Below are 23,797 nucleotides of genomic sequence, written 5' to 3' on the forward strand. Positions count from 1 at the left end.
GGAGAGACTCCATGCGGAACTTTCGTTTCCGGACGTAAATATTCAAATCACTGAGATCCAGCACCGGACCAAACTTGTCCTCCTTTTTGGGGACCACAAAAAGGTTGGAATAAAAACCCTTTCCCTGGTCTTCCGGAGGAACCTGAACCACCACACCCTGCAGTAGGAGAGAGTCGACCTCCTGAAACAGTGCGGCAGCCAGTCTTGGCACGGACGGAATGCCCGTCAGACGAAACCTGTCTGGAGGCAGCGAATGAAACTCTATGAAATAGCCTGCCGACATAACCCGTGTCACCCAGGCGTCTGCTATGTGGGATGCCCAGTTCGACCCGAATTGTAGCAGACGACCTCCCACCCGAGAGCCCTCGGGGGGATCCCTGGCGTCAGTCAGCCTTAGCGGACTTTTTATCAACCTCCCGTCTGTCCTGACGGGACCGTTGCTTCCAAGGAGTACAAGATTTCTGGGCAGGTCTGTCGGAGGATGAGGGACGACCCAATCTCCAAGAAGGCTGACTGAATCGTCCCCTGGCCCGAAAGGACCGAAGACCTCTGCCGGGCCCTGTCCTGCTGGCTGTGGATGCCACTGCCTTTTTCGAAGGCAGAGTAACATCCTTAGCTTTAGCTTTGGCAATTAGTTCCGAAAGATCTGAACCAAAGAGCTGACCACCCTTATATGCCAGACTAAGCAATCCCTGTTTGGATACTGCATCCCCGGTCCACTGTTTAAGCCACAGAGCCCTTCTAATCGTGACTGCCGAAGCCTGAGCCCTGGACAGAATTGAAGCAGTGTCCAGTACTGCATCTCTGCCATAACACATAGCTTCTTCCATTCGCTGAAAAAGCTTTTCCACTTCTGAACGTGAAGTCCCATCCTGCCACGGCGCACGCAGCTGATCCAACCACCGCAGAGAAGCCTCACCGGCCCACATGGCCCCCAAGGCCGCTCGGAAACCATGACCCGCGGCTTCATAGATGGATTTCGCCGCTGACTCCGATCTTCTGTCCAAAGGATCCTGAAGATTGGCTCTCCCTTTAACAGGAAGCAGGGAAGACTTGGTCAGCTGAGACAGAGATATATCCACCTCAGGAGAGGGAACCCAATTAGTAACCATCTCCTTGGCACAGGGATATAGGGCATCAAAAAAAAAGCGTTCCTCGGAAGCGTTTATCTGGACACTGACGCTCCTTCTCCACCGCTTCGTTAAGTTCCTCATGCGCAGGTAATGTAGAACGAACACGGCGCGTCTTCTGATACAGACGGCCCGACCTAGACGGTCTTGTCGGCTCTTCAGACAGCTCTAATACTTCCCGCATGTCCTTAATAAGCCCATCTACGCGACCAGAAAGAGAAACAGAGCGATCCTGTTGATCCTCCTCTTCGGACTCAGAAATTTCATCAACCGAATCTGTTGGTGAATCCGAAGCCTCTGATGCGCTCTGCGAGGGAGACAACGCCACCATAGTCTTGCAGCGCTTTTTACCTCGTGGCCTTGGGTGTGATCTAGCTGACACCCACTGTCCCAGGAGACTAGAGAGACTATCAATGGAGCGAGAGAGCGTCTCCACCTTAACATCACTGAGCGTTGAACTTGATGTAGTAGAAGGCCTGAGTGTATCAGAGGCGTGCGACTGAACCTGAAACGGATCAGGAGAACGATCCGCACTCCCAGGCCCCTGATCCGACATGCCACCCACACCAGATGCCAGGATGTACAACAAGGATGGCAAAAAAGTGTGAAAGTTGCACAGCCTGTTTTCAAAACTCACTTTTTTTTTATATATATATATATGCGACAGGCTCTGAAGGGTTAAAGCTCACCCTTAGAAAAGAGCTACCCCAGAAATGCCGAGCAAAAAATCAATAGGGGGAAACTCCCTTAAACACCATGTGTTTCCCCTAAAGTTCCACTTTTTCAGAAGGGGTTAACATCACAGCAACTATAATACTACACAGCCTAAAAGGTCAGTGAAGTAAATAGCTTTAGGAGAGAAAGCGGCAGTGCTCCTAATAGGTAGCCTGGAGAGACAGCACTGACAAAGAACCCCTGCCATAGGCAGAGGGGACTCACCGGTACTGCGGCGACCGCTCCTCCTAAGTGTGTGGACGGACGGGGAGCAGAGAGCAGGAGGCGCCGCTGGACGCCGGAGGGAGAAGCAGGGACCGCCAGCGCACGCTCAACCAAGCGCTTCCTGCCTAAGTAATGACGGCAGGAAGCCAGGAGACGCTAAGCCACGCCCCCACTAGGCCACGCCCCGCCTTATTCAAACAACAAAAATGAGGGCAGAAAACTTCTTACCTCTATGAAGGCAGGAAGCAAGTCAATAAAAGCAAGAAAACGCGCGCCAATACAGGGAGCTTCCTGCCTCAATGAAGGCAGGAAGCAAAAACGAAAAAGCATGCGCAAATAAAAAAATAACATAAAAATTACTGGCCTCCGTCTCTGCTCCCCAGTCAAGGCAGCGTCTGAAATAGACAAGAAACACACAGGCAGTACACTTGCCGTAGCCGTCAAAGATACTCTTTAGACCAAAGAGCACTTACCCGGCTGAACGCCACAGGGATCCTCAGGGATGTGTGGCGCCATGGCCCTTTGCTCCCCTCTATGGCGGAGCACGCAGGGACCCTCTCAGATGTGTGGTGTGCGCCTCCGCCAGGGAGCGCCCTGTATCCCCCGGGGCCGGCAGGCATAAGTGGGAACCTCCTCAAGGGGTACACAGAGCTGCCAGGGGAGAGTCAGGGGTCTCAGCAGCGCCGAGACCCCCAGAGACCTCTAGACCACGGGGGGTCCAGGACTCGCTGGATATAAAATAACAACTCTTCTGAGGAGCTGCCGAAGCAGCGACTATCCTCTGAGACCTCAGATAAAAAGACTGATGAACATGGGAGTAGGAGGAGCCTTTATACTGGAGGGGCCGATCGTCTTTTTCCAATCTGAGGTGACTATCCTATGGGGCTCCGCCTACCCACGAAGTAGAGAATCTGTGTCTCCCTTCCTTCCCTTCTGCTGCTGAAAAACAATCTCAGAATCAGGGGGATCCGTTGAAGAATTCCAGAGTAATTACCTCATAAAATGACAGTGGTCAGAATTGTAAAAATTGGCCTGGTCATTAACATGCAAACCACCCTCGGGGGTTAAGGGGTTAATGAAAGGAGGAGTTACTAGTGTGATATGTAATGGTTACCAGTCTGATGGCCGCTTTCTGCTCTCCTGATCTCACTGCAGAGCTGTGTGTTATTATACCGGACACATCTGCAGGTTCCTCTCAGCTCCGGCTTCCATCTCACGGGCAATCAGGGTTGTAATAGTGTTACAATACAGCAGAGCTGTGAGAGCTGCAGCAAAAGTGCTTGTTATAAGACAAAAGTTCAGTTTTCCAGTCCAGTGTTAGTTACATGTGTGAGGGGTGCAGGGTGGTAGTAGTGGTGAGGGGCTGCTGTGTTCCTACACCCTGGCTCCCTGACAAAAACAAATGTCCAAATTCTCCGGTGTTGTACGTGTGGTGTGTAACACTCACGATTTGGTTGCAGATCTCTGCGGTCTTCGTTTTTTCCACTTCAGGAGCCGCCACACACATTTAGGGACTTCCACTCCATTTTATAAAAAAGAACTTTACTTAACGGTCCAACTTCAACATGGTGGAGCATGCAGTATTGGGTACATCCTTTTCCAGGTTCACAGTTCATTGCACAGCACATTTTGATATTCATCGTCCGTTTGTCCTGAGCTGTCCCTTCCATAGTCGACCTCTTTGGCCTCTGAGACCCTCGCAGTTCTAAGAGTCCCGTACTGTCTCCTCTGTACTATTTCCCCGTCCGACTTTCCTTTTGAGAAGATTTTGAGACAAGCTACTCTGCTGGCTCCTGTGGACCGTAGGCCCCGAACATTAAAGGGAAACTCTGTTTCAGAGTTCATGACTAAAGTTCCTCTGCTGCTGGACCAATCGTGCTTCTGTGCCCCCTGGACCTCCAACCACTGTCACATCTCTCCCTCAGACTCTAACTGCCCGACAGGAAAAACCGTTGCTCTCACATGGTCCAAGCTCCTCCCCCTTTTGACTGGACCAATCACCAATCCTCCTTCGGTTGCTAGGCAGACTTCCCTGTTACTACCCCGGCTCCTCCTACACTGGAACTATTGCTAAACACATTAACTGTTTCTATCCTAAACTACTGTGCCCACCACTGCATTGTACCCAGTTCCTAATCTAATATACCATCCACTCTTAACCTACACTGACCCTGTAACTAACACATCAGACAATAGGTATTTACATATTCATATATAAACACAGAGTACAACAATATGTGCACAAAAGGAAAGAGGTGCAGGACCATCCCGGTCACCCTCTTACTCATGTCTCACACCGGTAACTCCCCCTTCATTCATAATAATCTCTGGAGGCAGATTCTCATACAGATCAGTGTCCCGCCCATAGTCCTGAACAGCTCATTTACATATAAGAAAAACAAGGATTTCTCTGGAAGAAGACATCAGACCACAGATATAAAGGTATCATATTATTCAGCTTCCTATGACCTACATGCCCATATAGACGGCTTAGGAATATGGATCCTACTGACAGATTCCTTTTAAGTAAAACACATTTTACTCAACCATTGGAAGTTCCTCATAGTCTAACTTAGAGGGGGCTTAGAGCAACAGAGAAAGTGAATTGTCCACCGAACATGATGGTGTTTTTAAGACTAGTCAGTCATCAGCTTGTAGAGAAATCTACTACATTATTTATTTCTATATGGCCGAGCTAGGGTGGAGTCCCTAATAAATATATATGAATAACCATATTGATGAAGAAAGAGAACATTTAAGGGCATCACAAATTAGTAATTATGACTCTCTGTTCCGTATACTACCAAGCTTTGTTACAAGGGTAATATAAGGACAGTGACTCTGACCTCGACACAACATGCGAGAAGCTAGAAATCCACAAATCACTGGATTTTATTGTGACCATCGTGTAACAGCAAAGGTATCATGCTGGTCGCAACGCATCCACATTCACTTTTATTACAGAGCTCTATAAGTCCATGGAGACTGAATAACTGCATCCCTTTATACAGACCAGCGAGAAAATGCCAGTTTACTGTTACACTATCCTTCCAGGAAAACATGGAACTCATTTGACACACACATATTATAACAGGCGGAAAATAATTCACAGCACCGCAAGATCCTTCACAAGTGCGGTTAGTGCTGTAAGGGAACCTATTGGTACCAATTTCTCATCCAGTGTGGTCAATGTGTCCTTAATTAGAGATGCACACAGTACAAAATGCAGCATATTATTTTAAAAGCAGCATTTTAATGACTACTGTGCTATAACGTCCTACTATCTCTAACTATCTAATGATGTGATGCATCTCTACACAAGGTGACCTGATACAAATGGTAATATAGAGCTTTATACTCCTTGTCCATTTACACTTAAATCGCACTTTTGGATCTGGGATAATGCAGGAGATATTTTTGTGTTAAAATTCCTCTTTTATTCTGCAGTGAGCACCGAGCTGCTATTACAGAAGATTTACTAGAGAACACAGTGCTGAGCATGAATAACCAGCGCTGTATATACTGTATGACAGCTTGTCTAAGCACTGATCATGTACAGTGCAGACCAAAAGTTTGGACACACCTTCTCATTTAAAGATTTTTCTGTCTTTTCATGACTATGAAAATTGTACATTCACACTGAAGGCATCAAAACTGTGAATTAACACATGTGGAATTATATACTTAACAAAAAAGTGTGAAACAACTGAAAATATGTCTTATATTCTAGGTTCTTCAAAGTAGCCACCTTTTGCTTTGATGACTGCTTTGCACACTCTTGGCATTCTCTTGATGCCATACTTCCAGCGTCAGCCAGAGGAGGGTGCTAGTGCAGCACTGGAGCATACTGATGGGATGGAGAAATCATCTCCTTTCAATCATTCATACATCATTGTTTTTACTTGCAGTCACTTCCTCAATGCATTTCTTACACATTTGCTCTAAACACAATGATCTCATTTAACCCTCATTAAGCTTAATACAAAGAAGAAACATAGACAAATGGGATCTATGAATGAAAGCCTGGGCAAAACATTGGCGCGAAAGGAGAAATGTCTATTACGACAATTCTTGGTAACTGAAATGCGAGTGACGTGCCAGCAACACATGATTTCTTATGGAAACATACAAAACAAGAAGTCCTGTATAGGAATATTATAATTATGTGCTAGACATTAATCTGTACATACAGAGCCTATAGAAAATATTTACCCTACCCCACCCCCCCACTCCTTTTTTGCTTCATCGTGTGACAGCATTGTATCAGAACCACTGGCAGAAAAAGACAGAAAAGGGCCCAGGTACAAGAACAATATATGGGCCCTTTGCAGTCAATAGCTCCTCAATGCACAATTCCACCTGCTTTGGAGGTACAAGTGGCCCCCTTATTTCTTGGGCCCTCGTGTGGTCACACAGGTTGCACCAATGATATGTCCGCCCCTGATCAGAACAGATCTTGTTCAACTTTGATTATGTTAAAAAAAGCCCAAGTCATACCAAATCTCTATTTACCAATTTACATCTATATTGATTAAACTTTGCAATATGTAAGTAAGCGCCTGCCCCTTTAAATCAGTTTTTAATTGTGATGCCGACCAGTTTTGACTGATGATACATTTCTACCACCTTTTTCCTTTTTGGCAATTCTTCTTTGCCAAACTTTTCACGCTTTGTTTGCATGTGGACCATAAGGCTATGTCCCCACAATAAGTATTTGCAGCAGACATTTCTGTCACTTGGTAGGAAAAACACACATTGGTGCCCCTTTTTTGTGTGTTTTTCATGTTTTTTCCCACTTGAATGGATGAAAAAAGCTGTAAAAACACTGAAAGAATGGACATGCTACAGATCTGAAACGGCTTCAAATCTGCAAGGAAAAAATAAGCAAGCGCGTACATGAGATTTCAGGAAACTCATTCAGTTTGCTAGTATAATAAAATGCTGTGTTTTCACACGGCTGGAAAAATGCAAAGTGTGAACAAGCCCTAAGTGAACTGCTATTATCATGTCTACCCACATAATCTAGATAATGAAATCTGAACTCTGGCTTAACAGCTGCAAGACATTGAGATCTGTTTCATACATCCATAATATTGCAGCATTTTGGTGTAAATTCCAGTAACACTTCATTTCTACAAAACATGACTTACGTCACCACAGCTAGCCACCTCGGTGACACATACCTCAGGTCCAGGACTTTACCACCGGCCTTCCTACAATGGGTATTTCCCTACAAATTAGCTGAGAATACCCCATTATCCAGCCTTTTTAATCTAATGTTCATAAGTTTCTAAACACAAATTTGTGATGCTTGTCCTGATAAACAGTCTATCAGGTTTAGTAGCGGATGTAACCAATGCTAAAATGGGGAGAATTCTTTACAGATTGTTAATGTTCTATACCAGGAAGTCTATCCTTTGTGTTAGGTCGGCTTCTTAAAGAGATAGACACATGAACAGTTTAAATTTGAAGTCCGGCTGGTTTATTGCAATCCTCAAACTACATAAAACGTAAATAGAGTCTTTGTCCAGCACAAGGTAAAACAAATTAAAAAGTCCTTACAATAGTGCTGGTTAGCCCACCTGGCTTACAGTCCAGTTTCTATGTCCAGCAAAAAACATTCAATCCAGGAGACCCTCAACCATTATATGTTCAGCATGTGTGAAAGAAATAGCTCTCAATTTACCCAGTGAATCCCACCTAGGGGTGGAGATATGGTGGGCAGCCGTTCAGCTGCTCCCAATCAACCTGTCATGACCGATTAACCTCTTTTAGTCCTATATGCATTAAAGCATTACTTCAAGTTTATCTCCCAACCACTAGGTGTCTAACAGCCACCTTACACCTTCTTAAAGAGGACCTGTCATTTGCTCAAAGAAGTGAAGTTGAATAGCTTGTAAAAAAAAATATGTAGGCTCATCTGATTTTGCCACTCTTTCCCATTTGCAGCTTCGCCACTCTATTTCAGAGATTTTTTTTAAGTGACAGGTCCTTTTTAACTCTAAGCTCCCAAAGGAATCAGCAGTTTCTCATTAGGCACATTTGGAGGACATGGTCCTGCCCATGTATAAGTGAACATACTCAGAGGGACTCCAAATAGATTTCTCCAGATTTGAAACCCACGACTGAATACTCATATGGTCCTTGAATTATTGAAATGGGTAAACCACAGTTAATACCAAATTCTGCACTGCCACTTGGTGCTGGTAATTATTAGACATGCAAAAACACTTTGCTGACCTACTGTACACTGGTGGACTTCTGTTCATAAGTTACAATGCACTGTAACAATGAGCGGATCCATGGAAGTTTGGGTTTTGGTACCAGACCGGTACTTTATTCCAAAGTTCGATTCGGGTACCAGAACTGTAACCGAACTGGAACCCCAACCCCATTGAAACCAATGGGTCTCTCTCTCTGTTCTGGGAGAAGTCTGGTGTTTAGCACGGGACACTAACTGTCCGGCACAATCCCCGAACTTTTGAGTTCGGGTTCGCTCATCTCTAGTCTCAAGCCTGGGTACCTGACGCTTCAGTATCGGCTATACATGTTTGCGAACAAGCTCCCCTCCAAATTGCTTTCTGTCCCTGTTTTTTTGTAAACTTAAATAAGATCAAGATCAAGTAATTTATCCATTACAGCTTCATTTAAAACTACTTGTTAAAATTCTTTCCTTTGGTTTTTCCCCCGTATGATCTAATGTGAAAACTCCGCCTAATAATTATTATCAATAAACAATCCACGGGCAGTTTCTCATAGTTTTAAGAAACAGTATAAACCACAGATTTCCTCGTCTGAGAAGTTTTATCATTTCACACACTTAGTAATGAAAAGCCCCAAATTTTGGATGGCGTTCACAAATGGCAGCCATTACTGCACCTAAAGCGGTCATTAAAGGGTTTCATTACAACTGCAACTTAATACAAAACCACAAGACAGTGATATACTGCTGAAAGCTGGGGCTTCCCACCACCAAAGTAAAGACCTCAGAATCCCCGACTTGAATGGAGCCATGGAAGAGCATGTGCAATTGCATATAATTCTATTGGATAGACATAGATAGCCAAGAGATGGCCAAGTACAACACTTTGTTCTCTCTATCCATCCCAAAGTATTTAGATGGAACAGCAGTGGGCATGTGCAAACGACCTATTTGGAACCCGTATTTGTGATCACTGATGGCTGCAGTGATGGAATCCCCAGTGAATGCAACTGATCACCTACCCAAAAGTTTGCCAATCTTGGAACAACCCCCTTAACCAAGTTAACAGAGCTGTGGAGTCGGTAAGCCAAACCTCCGACTACTCAATTTCCCCGACTCCACAGAACAGACATTTATAGGACATTTCATAACTTTCCCAAATTCTTCTGAAAAATTTACAGCACATTCTGCATTGAACTACTGTACTCAATTTATCTAATATATACTTACCTTGTAATGTCTTCACATCCTGTTCCGTCCAGATGTGTCCGGATCCCAGAATTTCAAGCGGCGGAAGTTCGCCGACGGCCATATTGGGACACCCAAGTGATGGGTGTCTCAGTATGGAAACCGCTGGTGGTACCAGCCTCTAGCGCGGTACCAACAGCGGAACACCGTCGCATCACACACAGACACACACACTGTATACGCCGTACGCACCACACACACAAACACACACACTGTATACGCCGTACGCAGCACACATACACACTGTATACGCCATACGCACCACACACACACTGTATACGCCGTACGCACCACACACACACTGTATACGCCGTATGCACACCACCACACACAGTATACGCCATATGCACACCACCACACACGGTATACGCCATATGCACTCCACACACACACTGTATACGCAATATGCACCACATACACACACACACTGTATACGCCGTACGCACCACACTCACTGTATACACCACACACACACACTGTATACGCCATACACACACACTGTATAGGCAGTACGCACCACACACACTGTATAGGCAGTACGCACCACACTCACTGTATAGGCAGTACGCACCACACACACACTGTAAACACCACACACACACACTGTATACGCCATACACACACACTGTATAGGCAGTACGCACCACACACACTGTATACACCACACACACACTGTATACGCCATACACACACACTGTATACGCCGTACGCACCACACTCACTGTATACACCACACACACACACTGTATACGCCATACACACACACTGTATAGGCAGTACGCACCACACACACTGTATAGGCAGTACGCACCACACACACTGTATAGGCAGTACGCACCACACTCACTGTATACGCAGTACGCACCACACACACTGTATAGGCAGTACGCACCACACACACTGTAAACACCACACACACACACTGTATACGCCATACACACACACTGTATAGGCAGTACGCACCACACACACTGTATAGGCAGTACGCACCACACACACTGTATAGGCAGTACGCACCACACACACTGTATAGGCAGTACGCACCACACACACTGTATAGGCAGTACGCACCACACACACTGTATAGGCAGTACGCACCACACACACTGTATAGGCAGTACGCACCACACACACTGTATAGGCAGTACGCACCACACACACTGTATAAGCAGTACGCACCACACACATACACTGTATAAGCAGTACGCACCACACACACTGTATAGGCAGTACGCACCACACACACTGTATACGCAGTACGCACCACACACACTGTATAGGCAGTACGCACCACACACACTGTATAGGCAGTAAGCACCACACACACTGTATAGGCAGTACGCACCACACACACTGTATAGGCAGTACGCACCACACACACTGTATACGCAGTACGCACCACACACACTGTATAGGCAGTACGCACCACACACACTGTATAGGCAGTACGCACCACACACACTGTATACGCAGTACGCACCACACACACTGTATACGCAGTACGCACCACACACACTGTATACGCAGTACGCACCACACACACTGTATACGCAGTACGCACCACACACACACACTCTGTATAAGCCGTACGCACCACACACTCTGTATACGCCGTATGCACACCACCACACACGGTATACGCCATATGCACACCACCACACACGGTATACGCCATATGCACTCCACACACACACTGTATACGCAATATGCACCACATACACACACACACACACTGTATACGCCGTACGCACCACACTCACTGTATACACCACACACACACACTGTATAGGCAGTACGCACCACACACACTGTATAGGCAGTACGCACCACACTCACTGTATACGCAGTACGCACCACACACACTGTATAGGCAGTACGCACCACACACACTGTATACACCACACACACACACTGTATACGCCATACACACACACTGTATAGGCAGTACGCACCACACACACTGTATAGGCAGTACGCACCACACACTGTATAGGCAGTACGCACCACACACACTGTATAGGCAGTACGCACCACACACACTGTATAGGCAGTACGCACCACACACACTGTATAGGCAGTACGCACCACACACACTGTATAGGCAGTACGCACCACACACACTGTATAAGCAGTACGCACCACACACACACACTGTATACGCAGTAAGCACCACACACACACACTGTATACGCCGTACGCACCACCACACACACACACTGTATACGCCGTGCGCACCACACACTGTATACGCCGTACGTACCACACACACACACACTGTATACGCCGTACGCACCACACACACACACACACTGTGTACGCCGTACGCACCACCACACACACACACACACACACTGTATACGCCGTGCGCACCACACACACACACACACACTGTATATGCCGTGCGCACCACACACTGTATACGCCGTGCGCACCACACACACTGTATACGCCGTGCGCACCACACACACACACACACTGTATACGCCGTACGCACCACACACACACACTGTATACGCCGCACGCACCACACACACACACACTGTATACGCCGTACGCACCACACACACACACACTGTATACGCCGTACGCACCACACACACACACACACACACTGTATACACCGTACGCACCACACACACACACACACACACTGTATACGCCGTGCGCACCACACACAAACACTGTTTACACCGTAAGTACATTTTGTCCTTTCAAGCGGCGGAAGTTCGCCGACGGCCATATTGGGACACCCAAGTGATGGGTGTCTCAGTATGGAAACCGCTGGTGGTACCAGCCTCTTGAGCGGTACCAACAGCGGAACACCGTCGCATCACACACAGACACACACACAAACACACACACACTGTATACGCCGTATGCAGCACACATACACACTGTATACGCCGTGCGCACCACACACACACACTGTATACGCCGTATGCAGCACACATACACACTGTATACGCCGTACGCACCACACACACACTGTACACGCCGTAAGCACCACACACACTGTATACGCCGTACGCACCACCACACACTGTATACGCCATATGCACACCACCACACACGGTATACGCCATATGCACTCCACACACACACTGTATACGCAATATGCACCACATACACACACACTGTATACGCCGTAAGCACCACACTCACTGTATACACCACACACACACACTGTATAGGCAGTACGCACCACACACATACACTGTATACGCAATATGCACCACACACACACTGTATACGCAATACGCACCACACACACTGTATAGGCAGTACGCACCACACACACTGTATAGGCAGTACGCACCACACACATACACTGTATAGGCAGTACGCACCACACACACTGTATAGGCAGTACGCACCACACACACTGTATAGGCAGTACGCACCACACACACTGTATAGGCAGTACGCACCACACACACTGTATAAGCAGTACGCACCACACACACACACTGTATACGCAGTAAGCACCACACACACACACACTGTATACGCCGTACGCACCACACACACACACACACACTGTATACGCCGTACGCACCACACACACACACACACACTGTATACGCCGTACGCACCACCACACACACACTGTATACGCCGTGCGCACCACACACACTGTATACGCCGTACGTACCACACACACACACACACTGTATACGCCGTGCGCACCACACACACTGTATACGCCGTACGCACCACACACACACACACTGTATACGCCGTACGCACCACACACACACACACACACACTGTATACGCCGTACGCACCACCACACACACACACACTGTATACGCCGTGCGCACCACACACACTGTATACGCCGTACGTACCACACACACACTGTATACGCCGTACGCACCACACACACACTGTATACGCCGTACGCACCACACACACACACTGTATACGCCGTACGCACCACACACACACACTGTATACGCCGTAAGCACCACACACACACACACTGTATACGCCGTACGCACCACACACACACACTGTATACGCCGTACGCACTACCACACACTGTATACACCGTGCGCACTACACACACACACTGTATACGCCGTACGTACCACACACAAACACTGTATACACCGTAAGTACATTTTGTCCTTATGTGGATACAATGTAAATTAAAGCACCTTTGTCATAAATTTTTCCATGTTAATAAAATGTTACCTTTACCTACTTTGCTTTCATTTTAACACAGGGGGAGGGGTGACTGCACATAGGAAAGAGGACACACAGGGGGTTGACAGCTCAAACGAGAGAACACATGAGGGAAGAAGACAGCACAGGGGTGGAGAGAGAAAACAGACAAGAGGGAGAGCACATGGGGTACACAGGTCAAAGAAGAGATCACATGAGAGGAGAAGACAGCAGATGGGGAGAGAGAAAGCGCACAGGGGGGAGACAGCTCACGGGACAGCACATGAGGGGAGAACACAGCACAGGACGTAGAGAGACAGCAGACAAGGGGGAGAGCACATGGGGTAGACAGGTCAAAGAAGAGAGCACAGACGGGAGAAGTCAGCACATGGGAGAAAGAGAGAGTGGATAGGTGGGTGAGCACATAGGGGGGAGAGATTCTCAATGCTGCAAAGCCTGCCCCCATCGTGACATTACCGCCCTCCCGATGCGATAGCATCGGGCCTCCATCTAGTTATATATATTAGGAGTCAGAGTCTATTTTATACCAACTCCATGACTCCAACTACACAGCCCTGCAAGTTAAGTTAAATATAAACCTGCTCTGTTATGGACAGTCAGAGTTTTTTTGCCCTTAATGTTTGTGTTTCACTGTGGCATTATATTCATGAATCAGGATCAACATCGCTAAAGCACACATTTATGTAAAAAAATGTGGTGCAATAGGACAGTTAATGGCAGGATGAATAAAAATGTTCATCATCAGATTATAATGACTGCCACTTATGAAGGTTTCCTGGAAAATTTCTAAACTAAATCGCATCCAATAATTATTCTACAAGTTAAAAAAAAGACATTGCCAAAGTAGCCTGTTTGTCTTAAGTACACAAAAAAAAAAACAAAAGGAATAAAGCCCCAAATGATAATTGAACTTGTCAAGTCAGGTCATGGGTCTCTTAACTTTGACTAGGAAGAGTGATTACAGAAAATCAGTTCCCATTGTGTAGATGTGACAAGCGATCCCTGAAGAGTGCCTGAACCTGATGGAAATGGCATTATGGCACATAATTCAGTGAGAGGTCTACTTAATGCTATTCACAAACTGCCTGCCATGAACAATGACCTTAGGATTGCATAGCATAAAAAGCCACTCTAGGATTTAGGAATGGGCACGGCATGACTTGCACAAGTCTTACAGTGGGTACGGAAAGTATTCAGACACCTTTAAATTTTTCACTCTTTGTTTCATTGCAGCCATTTGATCAATTCTAAAAAGTTCATTTTTTTTTCATTAAAGTACACTCTACACCCCATCGTGACTGAAGAAAAACAGAAATGTAGAAATTTTTGCAAATTTATTAAAAAAGAAAAACTGAAATATCACTACCACTTTTTGCCAGACTGTCCTGAGGAAGTGGTGTGATCACCACGAAACGCGTGGAAATAAAGTCTATTTCACCATTACATCAACTTGGATTCCTCTGGTACATAGTTCTGACAGGCGAGCAGCGCAGTCTGATGCCCCATTCTCTTCACCCAACAAAGGATCATTGCGTCGGGGTTTGCAGCAGCCACGAATGCTAAGTACAGTGGGGTTGAATTATCTTTCACAAATATTCCTTTTATCTCGGATAAGACCCTATATATATATGTGCGCTCTATATTCCTTCTAGTTACCTTGTTATCTGCTGCAACAAGTTTCCTTGGTTGACCATTGCGACTAGGATACTCAATGTTGCCCTTTTCTTGATGCTTCTTGGGAAGATGTTAAACAGCACATATTGAAACCACGGTCTGATATTAAATCTTTGCCTGGGTGAGACCTCGCTGATGCATTATAACTACCTTATGTTTTAGGCTATGTGCCCCCGATGCAGAAATGCTCTGGATTTTTCATGAGCGTTTCTGTATCTCCCTGGCAGAAAAAACGCATGCGGATTTTACATGCGTTTTTTCAGCCAGGGACAAGCGTTTTTCACGCGTTTTGTACATGCGATTTCGCATGTGGGTTGTCAAGCGCTTTCCAAGCGATTTTAGCATCACTTGGAAAACTGCTTGACAACCTGGTCACACTATATAAATCCATGCAACCGGCATGGATTTTTACATAGTGTGACCAAGTTAGTTAAAAAAAAAAAAAAAAAAAAGGATAAAAATGGTAAAAAATAAAACATTTTACTCACCTTCCGATGGCCCCCGGTCTCCTCCTCCAATGAGTCCGGTCTTCCCGGTGTCTTGCAGTGGTGTAAAAGGACCTTCCATGACGTCATTTAGTCTTATGACAGGCCACGCGACCGCCGACGTCAGCGGTCGCGTGACCTGTCACATGAATGAATGACGTCATGGAAGGTCCTTTTACTCCATCGCGAGCCACAGGGAAGCCAAGACGTACCGGATAGAAGACAGGGAGACATCAGAAGGTGAGTATAATGTGTTTTTTTATTTTAAATTCTTTTTTTTTTGTTTTACAGGTACTATGGTACCTGGGTCTGGATGAGAGTCTCCTCTTCTCCAGACCCGGGTACCATCCGCACATTGAATCGCTTAATATCCGCATGTGCACATGTACTCATGCGGATATTAAGCGATTCAATGCAAGTCAATGGCGGTGAAAATGCAGCGATTACGCAAAATAATTGGTAGTGCTGCGGATTTTTCTGCAATGATAATCCGCAGCGGAAATTTCCGCAGCATGAGCGCAACATAGGGGAACATAGCAGAGTGAAGGCAAAAGGGCCAACAAGTGCTAAGCATCTCTGGGAACTCCTTCAAGATTGTTGGAAGACCATTTCCGGTGACTACCACTTGAAGCTCATCAAGAGAATGCCAAGAGTGTGCAAAGCAGTCATCAAAGCAAAAGGTGGCTACTTTGAAGAACCTAGAATATAAGACATATTTTCAGTTGTTTCCCACTTTTTTGTTAAGTATATAATTCCACATGTGTTAATTCATAGTTTTGATGCCTTCAGTGTGAATGTACAATTTTCAAAGTCATGAAAATACAGAAAAATCTTTAAATGAGAAGGTGTGTCCAAACTTTTGGTCTGTACTGTACATATGAAAATTATTATTATCAGTGGCTTGCTATAATTGGTTACAAATCCCTGACTTTGTGCCAGTGAACCTAGAAGAAATAATGTTGCTTTGAAGGCAAAAGGTGATTACACCAAATATTGATCTGATTTAGATTTCTCTTTTGTTCATTCACTTTGCATTTTGTTAATTGATAAAAATAAACTATTAATACTTCTATTTTTGAAAGAATTCTTAATTTGCTACATTTTTTTCTGTATACATGCTTAAAACTTTTGCGCAATACAGTGCAAAATTTTAGGCAAATTTATTCTACATATTACCGTATTTTTCGGACGATAGGACGCACCCCCCCCCCCCCAGATTTGGGGGGAAACACGTTTTATGGTCCGAATGTAGTCAAAATACAGTGTTTCTGGTGCTTACTGTGGCGATGGATAGTAGTTGCGCTGCAGGTAGTGGGGTCGCGCTAGGCAGGTAGCGGGGTCGCACAGAACGGATCATCGGCGCCGCCATTACTTTACTATGGCCGCCCTTGCCAGGAGAAAGTGGGCGGTCTCTGGTCCAGAGACAGCCCACTTTTTCCTGGCAAGGGCGGCCATAGTGAATTCATAACAGCGCCGTTCATCCCTGTCCCTGTGATCCCTCTTCCTGCCCTGCGACCCTGGTACCTGCCTAGCGCGGTCAAGACAGTGAGGCAAGCATTATACTGTAATTTAAGTTAAGTTAAAGCACATACAGTAAAACACTACCACTGTAGTGAACTATAACTCCCAGCATGCCTTAGAAGCTGCCGTACATGCTGGGAGTTATAGTTCTCCACAGGGAAACCACATCACATAAATGTCGGGTGAACTGTAACTCCCAGAATGACATAGAAGCTGCAGGACATGCTGGGAGTTACAGTTCTCGGGGCAACTACTTGACATACATGGTACGGTACATATGGGCTATTAAAGAGGACATACCGTACATAGCTGAAGTCATACAGCCAGTACCTGGTACACGCTGCCTGTGGATCGTGCAACATGTATTAGGTGCTGGCTGTATGACTTCAGCCATGTTTGTTTTTAAGCATTTCAAAGAAAAACGTACAGTACTTTAAGGCCAGTTTCACAAGTCCAGATATTTCCAGTACCAGAAAAAACAGTACCGGAGATATACGTGTCCACCTGTGTGATTAAAGGAGTTTCCATACTTAAAGTTTAAAGTTAGTAATAATGGATGTTAATGCTGCTCTTGAGTTCTGTTTACATTTATTTAAATATTATATTATTTATGTTCTTAAATATTTTACCACATTTTTTGCTTCAAAAGTTTTTTTCCCCTACTTTCCACCTTTAAAGCCTGGGTGCGTCTTATGGTCCGATGAGTCTTATAGTCTGAAAAATACGGTACATGTCTTTTTACATTTACACATTTTCCATAGTTGCCTAAAACCTTTGAACGGTACGTATATGCTGACATGTGGTGCCCCTGTAAGATGCCAGATTCTCCTTTTTGAAGATGTGCTATAGATGGGACAAAAAAAAGTGGACACGGTGATTTTTAAAAAGATAAACCAGGCATATATGGCTGTGCTCTAAAAACACAACTCCTATAGAAGGCTTCAAAACCAGCTGCTGATGCTCCGTGTACTGGAAACAAATCTTCCAACAAAATATTGATGAAAGGGATCTAAAACACTGTTAAAAGCTGTGCTGCTAGGAAATAGAGAGTCTTATGATGAGATGAAAGGAAGCTATTTATTTGTCTATGCGTTTCGAAGCCGGACTGGCTTCTTTATTAAGACAAAAAACAGATTCTGTTTTTTGTTTTGAAAATGAAGCAAGTTCGGGTTTGAAACGTGCAGGCAAATGAAAACTTCCTTTTATCTCATCTTCATGTCTGAAGACGACTCATTTCCATTTTCATCAATATTATCCTATTTAAACCCTTCACCACATTGGGTTTTTCAGTTTTTGCATTTTTGTTTTTTGCTCCCCTTCTTCCCAGAGCCATAACTTTATTTTTCCATCAATATGGCCATGTGAGGGCCTTTTGCGGGAGGTTTACTTTTGAACACCACCATTGGTTTTACCATATTGTGTACTTGAAAACAGGAAAAAAAATTCCAAGTGCGCTGAAATTGCAAAAGAAGCGCAATTCCACAATTTTTTTTTTTTTACCATGTTCACGAAATACTAAAACTGACCTATGATTCTCCAGGTCATTCCGAGTGCATAGATACCAAACATGTATAGGTTCTTTTTTATTTAAGTGGTGAAAGAAAAAATCAAAAAAGTTTGCAAGAAAAATAAATAAATAAAAGTCACCATTTCTGAGACCTGTAGCGTCCCCATTTTTCAGGATCTGGGGCTGGGTGAAGGCTTATTTTTTGCGCGTCGGGCTGGCGTTTTTATTGATACTGTTTTGGGGCAGATACAATGTTTTGATCGCCCGTTATTGCATTTTATTGCAATGTTGTGGCGACCAAAAATAACTTAATTCTGGCGTTTTAATTTTTTTCTCGTAATGCCGTTTACCGATCGGTTTAATTATTTTTTTTTATATTGATAGATCAGGCAACTAAAAAAAAAATGCACATATTTGGTATCGCCGTTTTCAATGGTTTTATTTTGAATGGGGAGAAAGGGGTGGTGATTTGAACTTTTATATTTTTTAATATTTAAAAAATAAATATATATATATATATATTTTTTTTACTTTTCACTGGCTTCAATAGTCTCCATAGAAGACTAGAAGCTGCGATCATCTAATCGCCTGTGTTACAAATAGCGGGGCTTCAGCCTTGCTATGTGTAACAAAAGTACTTGGGTGCCCCGATTGGTCTTGTGACGCGCTTCCGACACGGCTATGTTAAATGCCGCTGTAGGAGTTTGACAGCGACATTTAACATGTTAACAGCCGCGATGGATCACGATTCCAACCATGGCTGTTAGGGGCACATGACAGCTGATCAGATCCGCTGTCATCTGCTGGGAAAGATCCGGCTCAACGGTGGAGCCTGCATCAAAGGGAGGAAGATGACCTTGGACGTACCTATACATCCAAGGTCGTAAATGGGTTAATATTTAAAGTGGAACATATTTGTTTAATAAGCCACACGGTAAAGCATGACATGTTCTTTAACCACAAAAATTCAGTGTGCCTCTATATAAAAATCCGAGGACTACGAAGGTACTATATAAGCATATAGCCGTCTATTATGGATCAGTGTTGCACAACCATACGCATGGGTCCTAACGTCCAGATAGTCCTCCGTTGCAGATGGACAACAGCAGTCTTCACTTCTGAAGCCATTATGATGATACACGAGCGAGTAAGCACAAGAGGTGCCGCGGATACCAGGTGCAGAAGTGAATACTGCCCTATCCCAGCTGGCACGGAGGAGCAGAATGGATGTCGGACTAGGGAAATGCAAATCTTTTTGCAGAACTCAAAACTATTTTTACATACCGATGCACTGCATTACTTATCTAGTAGACATCATGAGCCATCGGATGTATTAATGCCGATGGATGCATTAATATTATTACTGCTTGTCAGTGTCAGACACCCCCAACAACTTTGCAGGTCTCATATAATGCAATGGGACAGTTTTCTAACATCCGATTACAGTGCCTGCTGTAAAGATTACACTTCCTAGAATGCAAATCACCAGAGAAAGCTTTCTGTAAAGATTGAGCCAGCCGGCAATAATGAGAAACTTCAGCCGTGAAATCATCAGAAAGCAGCTCTGGATCAGTACAAGATAAGTAATACACTGTATTTATAACTCAGCTTTTCTCTAAAAAGAATTCTATCGCAAGACAGAGTGAAATGCTGGACATTCTCTGCAGTAAGACCAAAAATAAGGAGAAAAAATATCTTCTGGGCTCACGTTCTAATCCAAAACGAAAAAAAGTTGTCATTTAAAACGGTAGTAGTTTACACTTTTTGTGATATTTGAAAATATTAATCACCCACCCTTCTCTTCCGTCTCAACTATAGATTCTTAGGATTGATCATGTACTTTCCTAGTTTCTTCTCTTATGACAAGGAGAAATTTTGGTTAATAAAAACAAGATCCAGATAGTGGAATCACTGACCATGTAACTAGAATGTTATGGTGTGTAAATAGGCTGATAAAGACAAATCTAACAGCCGTATAATACAGAAAATAATATATGTTTTATTAATTATCCAAAACAAAAAACATGTATTAAAAAGGATTAAAAACAACTACAACAAAGTGCAATATCACCATCTTGGCCATTACCTTAAGACATTATGTGAAAAACCAAACCTTCTCTTTAGATATCAAAAAATGCATATATCAATAGGGTAGTATAGTCAAAAGTCCATAAATGGCATATATACTAAATCGGAAATCACTAATGACTAAAAGATTGCACAAAAGATTTTTGGCAGAAAGCAAATAAGAGCATATAAGATTTTAAAATCAAACCAAAGCAGAAAAAGGGATGTATACAATACCGAAAAAACGGCAACATTGAGAACCATATATGCAGTGGTCAGCCAAGAAAACACAGCACAGCTGATGAAAGACACATCATGCTTACTAACTTTTGAAATCTAAAGATGTCCAGAAGTTCCATCAGCTCAGAACAGCAGATGACTGTAGCCAGGCCCCATTGGGTGCAGCCAGGCCCCATCGGGTGCAGCTTCTCAGAAGTCTTGAAGCCAAAAACCATACAAACATGGAAAAAAGTCAAGAGACTCAACTATGCACAAAAACATAGGAACTGGAGAGCAGAACAATTACAACAGTTGCTCTGGACTGAGGAGTCAAAATGTTAAATATTTAGCTGTTAACCGAAGGCAGTTTATTCACCAAAGTTATAGAGCGCTGTATAATAATTATATGTCTGCAAGTAATAATGAAGCATGGTGAAGGTTCCTTGCAAGTTTGGGGCTAGTTTGGGCACTTGGGGAGTTGGTCAGGATTAATGTTGTCTTCAGTGCTGAGAAATATAGGCAGACTTTTCTATGTCATGCAATACCATTAGGGAGGCGTCTGATTGGTTCCAAACGTATTCTATATCAGTACAAAAAACCCCAAACATACAGCCAATGTCATTAATAATGATCTTCAGCATAAAGAAGAACAAAAAGTCCTGGAAGTGATGATATGGCCCCCACAGAACCCTGATCTGAACATCATCGAGTCTGGGATTACATGACGAGACAACAGGATTTGTGCAAGTCTACATCCACAGAAGGTCTGTGGTTAGTTTTCCAAGACATTTTGAACAACCACCTTACCAAGTTTCCTCCTCAAACTGTGTGCCAGCGTACCTAGAAGAATTGATGATTTGAAGCTGGTTTGAAGACAAAGGGTTTTCAGACCAAATATTGATTTGATTTAGAGTTTTCTTTTGTTCTTTCACTTTGCATTTTGTTAAATGATACAAAAATACTATTAAGAGCTCCAAACCTGCCTAAACCTTCAGCACTGGTTCTTAAAGGGGTTGTCCAGTACTTTATATCAACCCCCCCAATGTATCCCCCCAGGGCCCCTAAGACTTTTTGTAAATACCTTCTGTTGCCGATAATGCCTGTGAGCGGCGCTATCACTGGCCGCTCACAGGCATCACGTGACGCCCAGCTGCAGCTGGCTCTGACATCCGCTGATGTCACGACAAGTGCTGGCAGCAGCCGGGGGTCTCTGTCTTCTGCGTTCCACGGTGGATGCCAGGCTGTGGGCGGGGTTACCCCCCGTGTCATACCCTGCCCTGCATCCACCGTGTGCTCTGCCTCTCCCCATTCATTGGGAAAGAGCACAGTGGATGCTGCGTGTGACGCGGGGGGTAACCCCACCAACAACCCAGCAGCCACCGCGGGGACCCCAGCGCTGAGTCACGCCTCACTTGTCGCAGGGTCACGTGATGCCTGTGAGCGGCCACTGATAGCGCCGCTCACAGGCATCAGCAGCAACGTAAGGTATTTACAAAAAGTCTTATGGGCCCCGGGGGAATACATTGGGAGGGTAATATAAAGTACTGGACAACTTCTTTAATACAAGATCCATTAGAATACACCTCAAGCGGGAATAGACTATGAAGCAAACTAGACTCTATAGACACTTGTTTAGGACTTCCCCTACATAGTAGACATCGTTACTGAGTCAACATGTAGCCTTACTACATGATTGAGGCCCTCAAACATTTCCTTTCCTATGGTGAGCCCAAGGAACCCCAATCTGACATTGGAGTCATGGCTTTCCATTGCAAAAGCCCCATTCATTATTTTACTTTAAGACCACGGCCCACTATCAGTATTTGGTCAGTATTCAGTCAGTATTTTTTCTGCATTTATCACCCACTCCTGGTTTTGGCTCCCACTCCTGAGAAAAAATACTGACCGAATACTGACCAAACACTGATAGTGGGGTCCTAGCCAAAAGGGAAGTATAGTATTAGTAGGAGTCGTTACTTAAATAAATGTTTTATGTTCAGCACACAAATACATTAAGTATAAATACAATTTTGCAGAGGTCACTGTAACCACTGTGCCTCACAAAACACTGACACGTCCATTTCCTGAGATTACTCCTCAGCAGTCATCCGATTATTATCAGAATATATAAGAAAAAAGGTAACCCTATTGTAAAGCCAAAAGTAGATAGCCCAAGTTCCATCAATGGCCACAGCCCATTTCCTCCTGCCCACTCAGCACAATGACCTCTGCGTAGACTACTGAGCATGCCTAGAACACCCTACCATAGCATATATCCAAATGCTGTTAACAGCAGCTCAGCCAACATGGCTATCCCATAATTATGTATTGAAATAAAATTTTACAAAAATGTGCAAATCGGAAAATAAAAACAGAAACATGTTTCTACATTATACATTCCCTTTTCATATTTGCTATGTTACTTTATAATGAAAATAAATCTCAACCATAGTATTGCAGAAAAGTGAAGAACTGCTTCCTAAATAACAGGATATTTAGTATTTTGAGAAGTGCCCGAAGAACACTTCCTTACATCAACTTGTGATTCAGAGTGAATATTCACAAACGGTCTCCACACTCCGGCAACCTATCACGATACATGAACTGCATTTCTCT

General features: G+C 44.4%; 1 protein-coding gene across 4 annotated transcripts in view; it reads right to left on the minus strand.

Annotated features, from left to right (window-relative positions):
* GLT1D1 (glycosyltransferase 1 domain containing 1) overlaps positions 1-23,797 on the minus strand; it is a 205,030-nt gene that overhangs the window by 89,738 nt on the left and 91,495 nt on the right. Inside the window, exon 12 of one of the 4 annotated variants that reach the window (XM_073676141.1) lies at positions 18,064-18,102. The exons of 2 other annotated variants lie outside the window; for them this stretch is intronic. In XM_073676141.1, the coding sequence (XP_073532242.1) occupies positions 18,079-18,102 (24 nt within the window). In that variant the 3' untranslated portion in view covers positions 18,064-18,078. Of the gene's footprint in view, positions 1-18,063; positions 18,103-18,138; positions 18,232-23,797 lie in introns of those variants that run through there. One more of the 4 variants, XM_073676139.1, reaches the window with a different exon arrangement.

The sequence above is a fragment of the Phyllobates terribilis genome, unplaced genomic scaffold (genome assembly GCF_046119375.1).
Source record: "Phyllobates terribilis strain yellow unplaced genomic scaffold, ASM4611937v1 Scaffold_1__5_contigs__length_1240528914, whole genome shotgun sequence".
NCBI lineage: Eukaryota > Metazoa > Chordata > Amphibia > Anura > Dendrobatidae > Phyllobates > Phyllobates terribilis.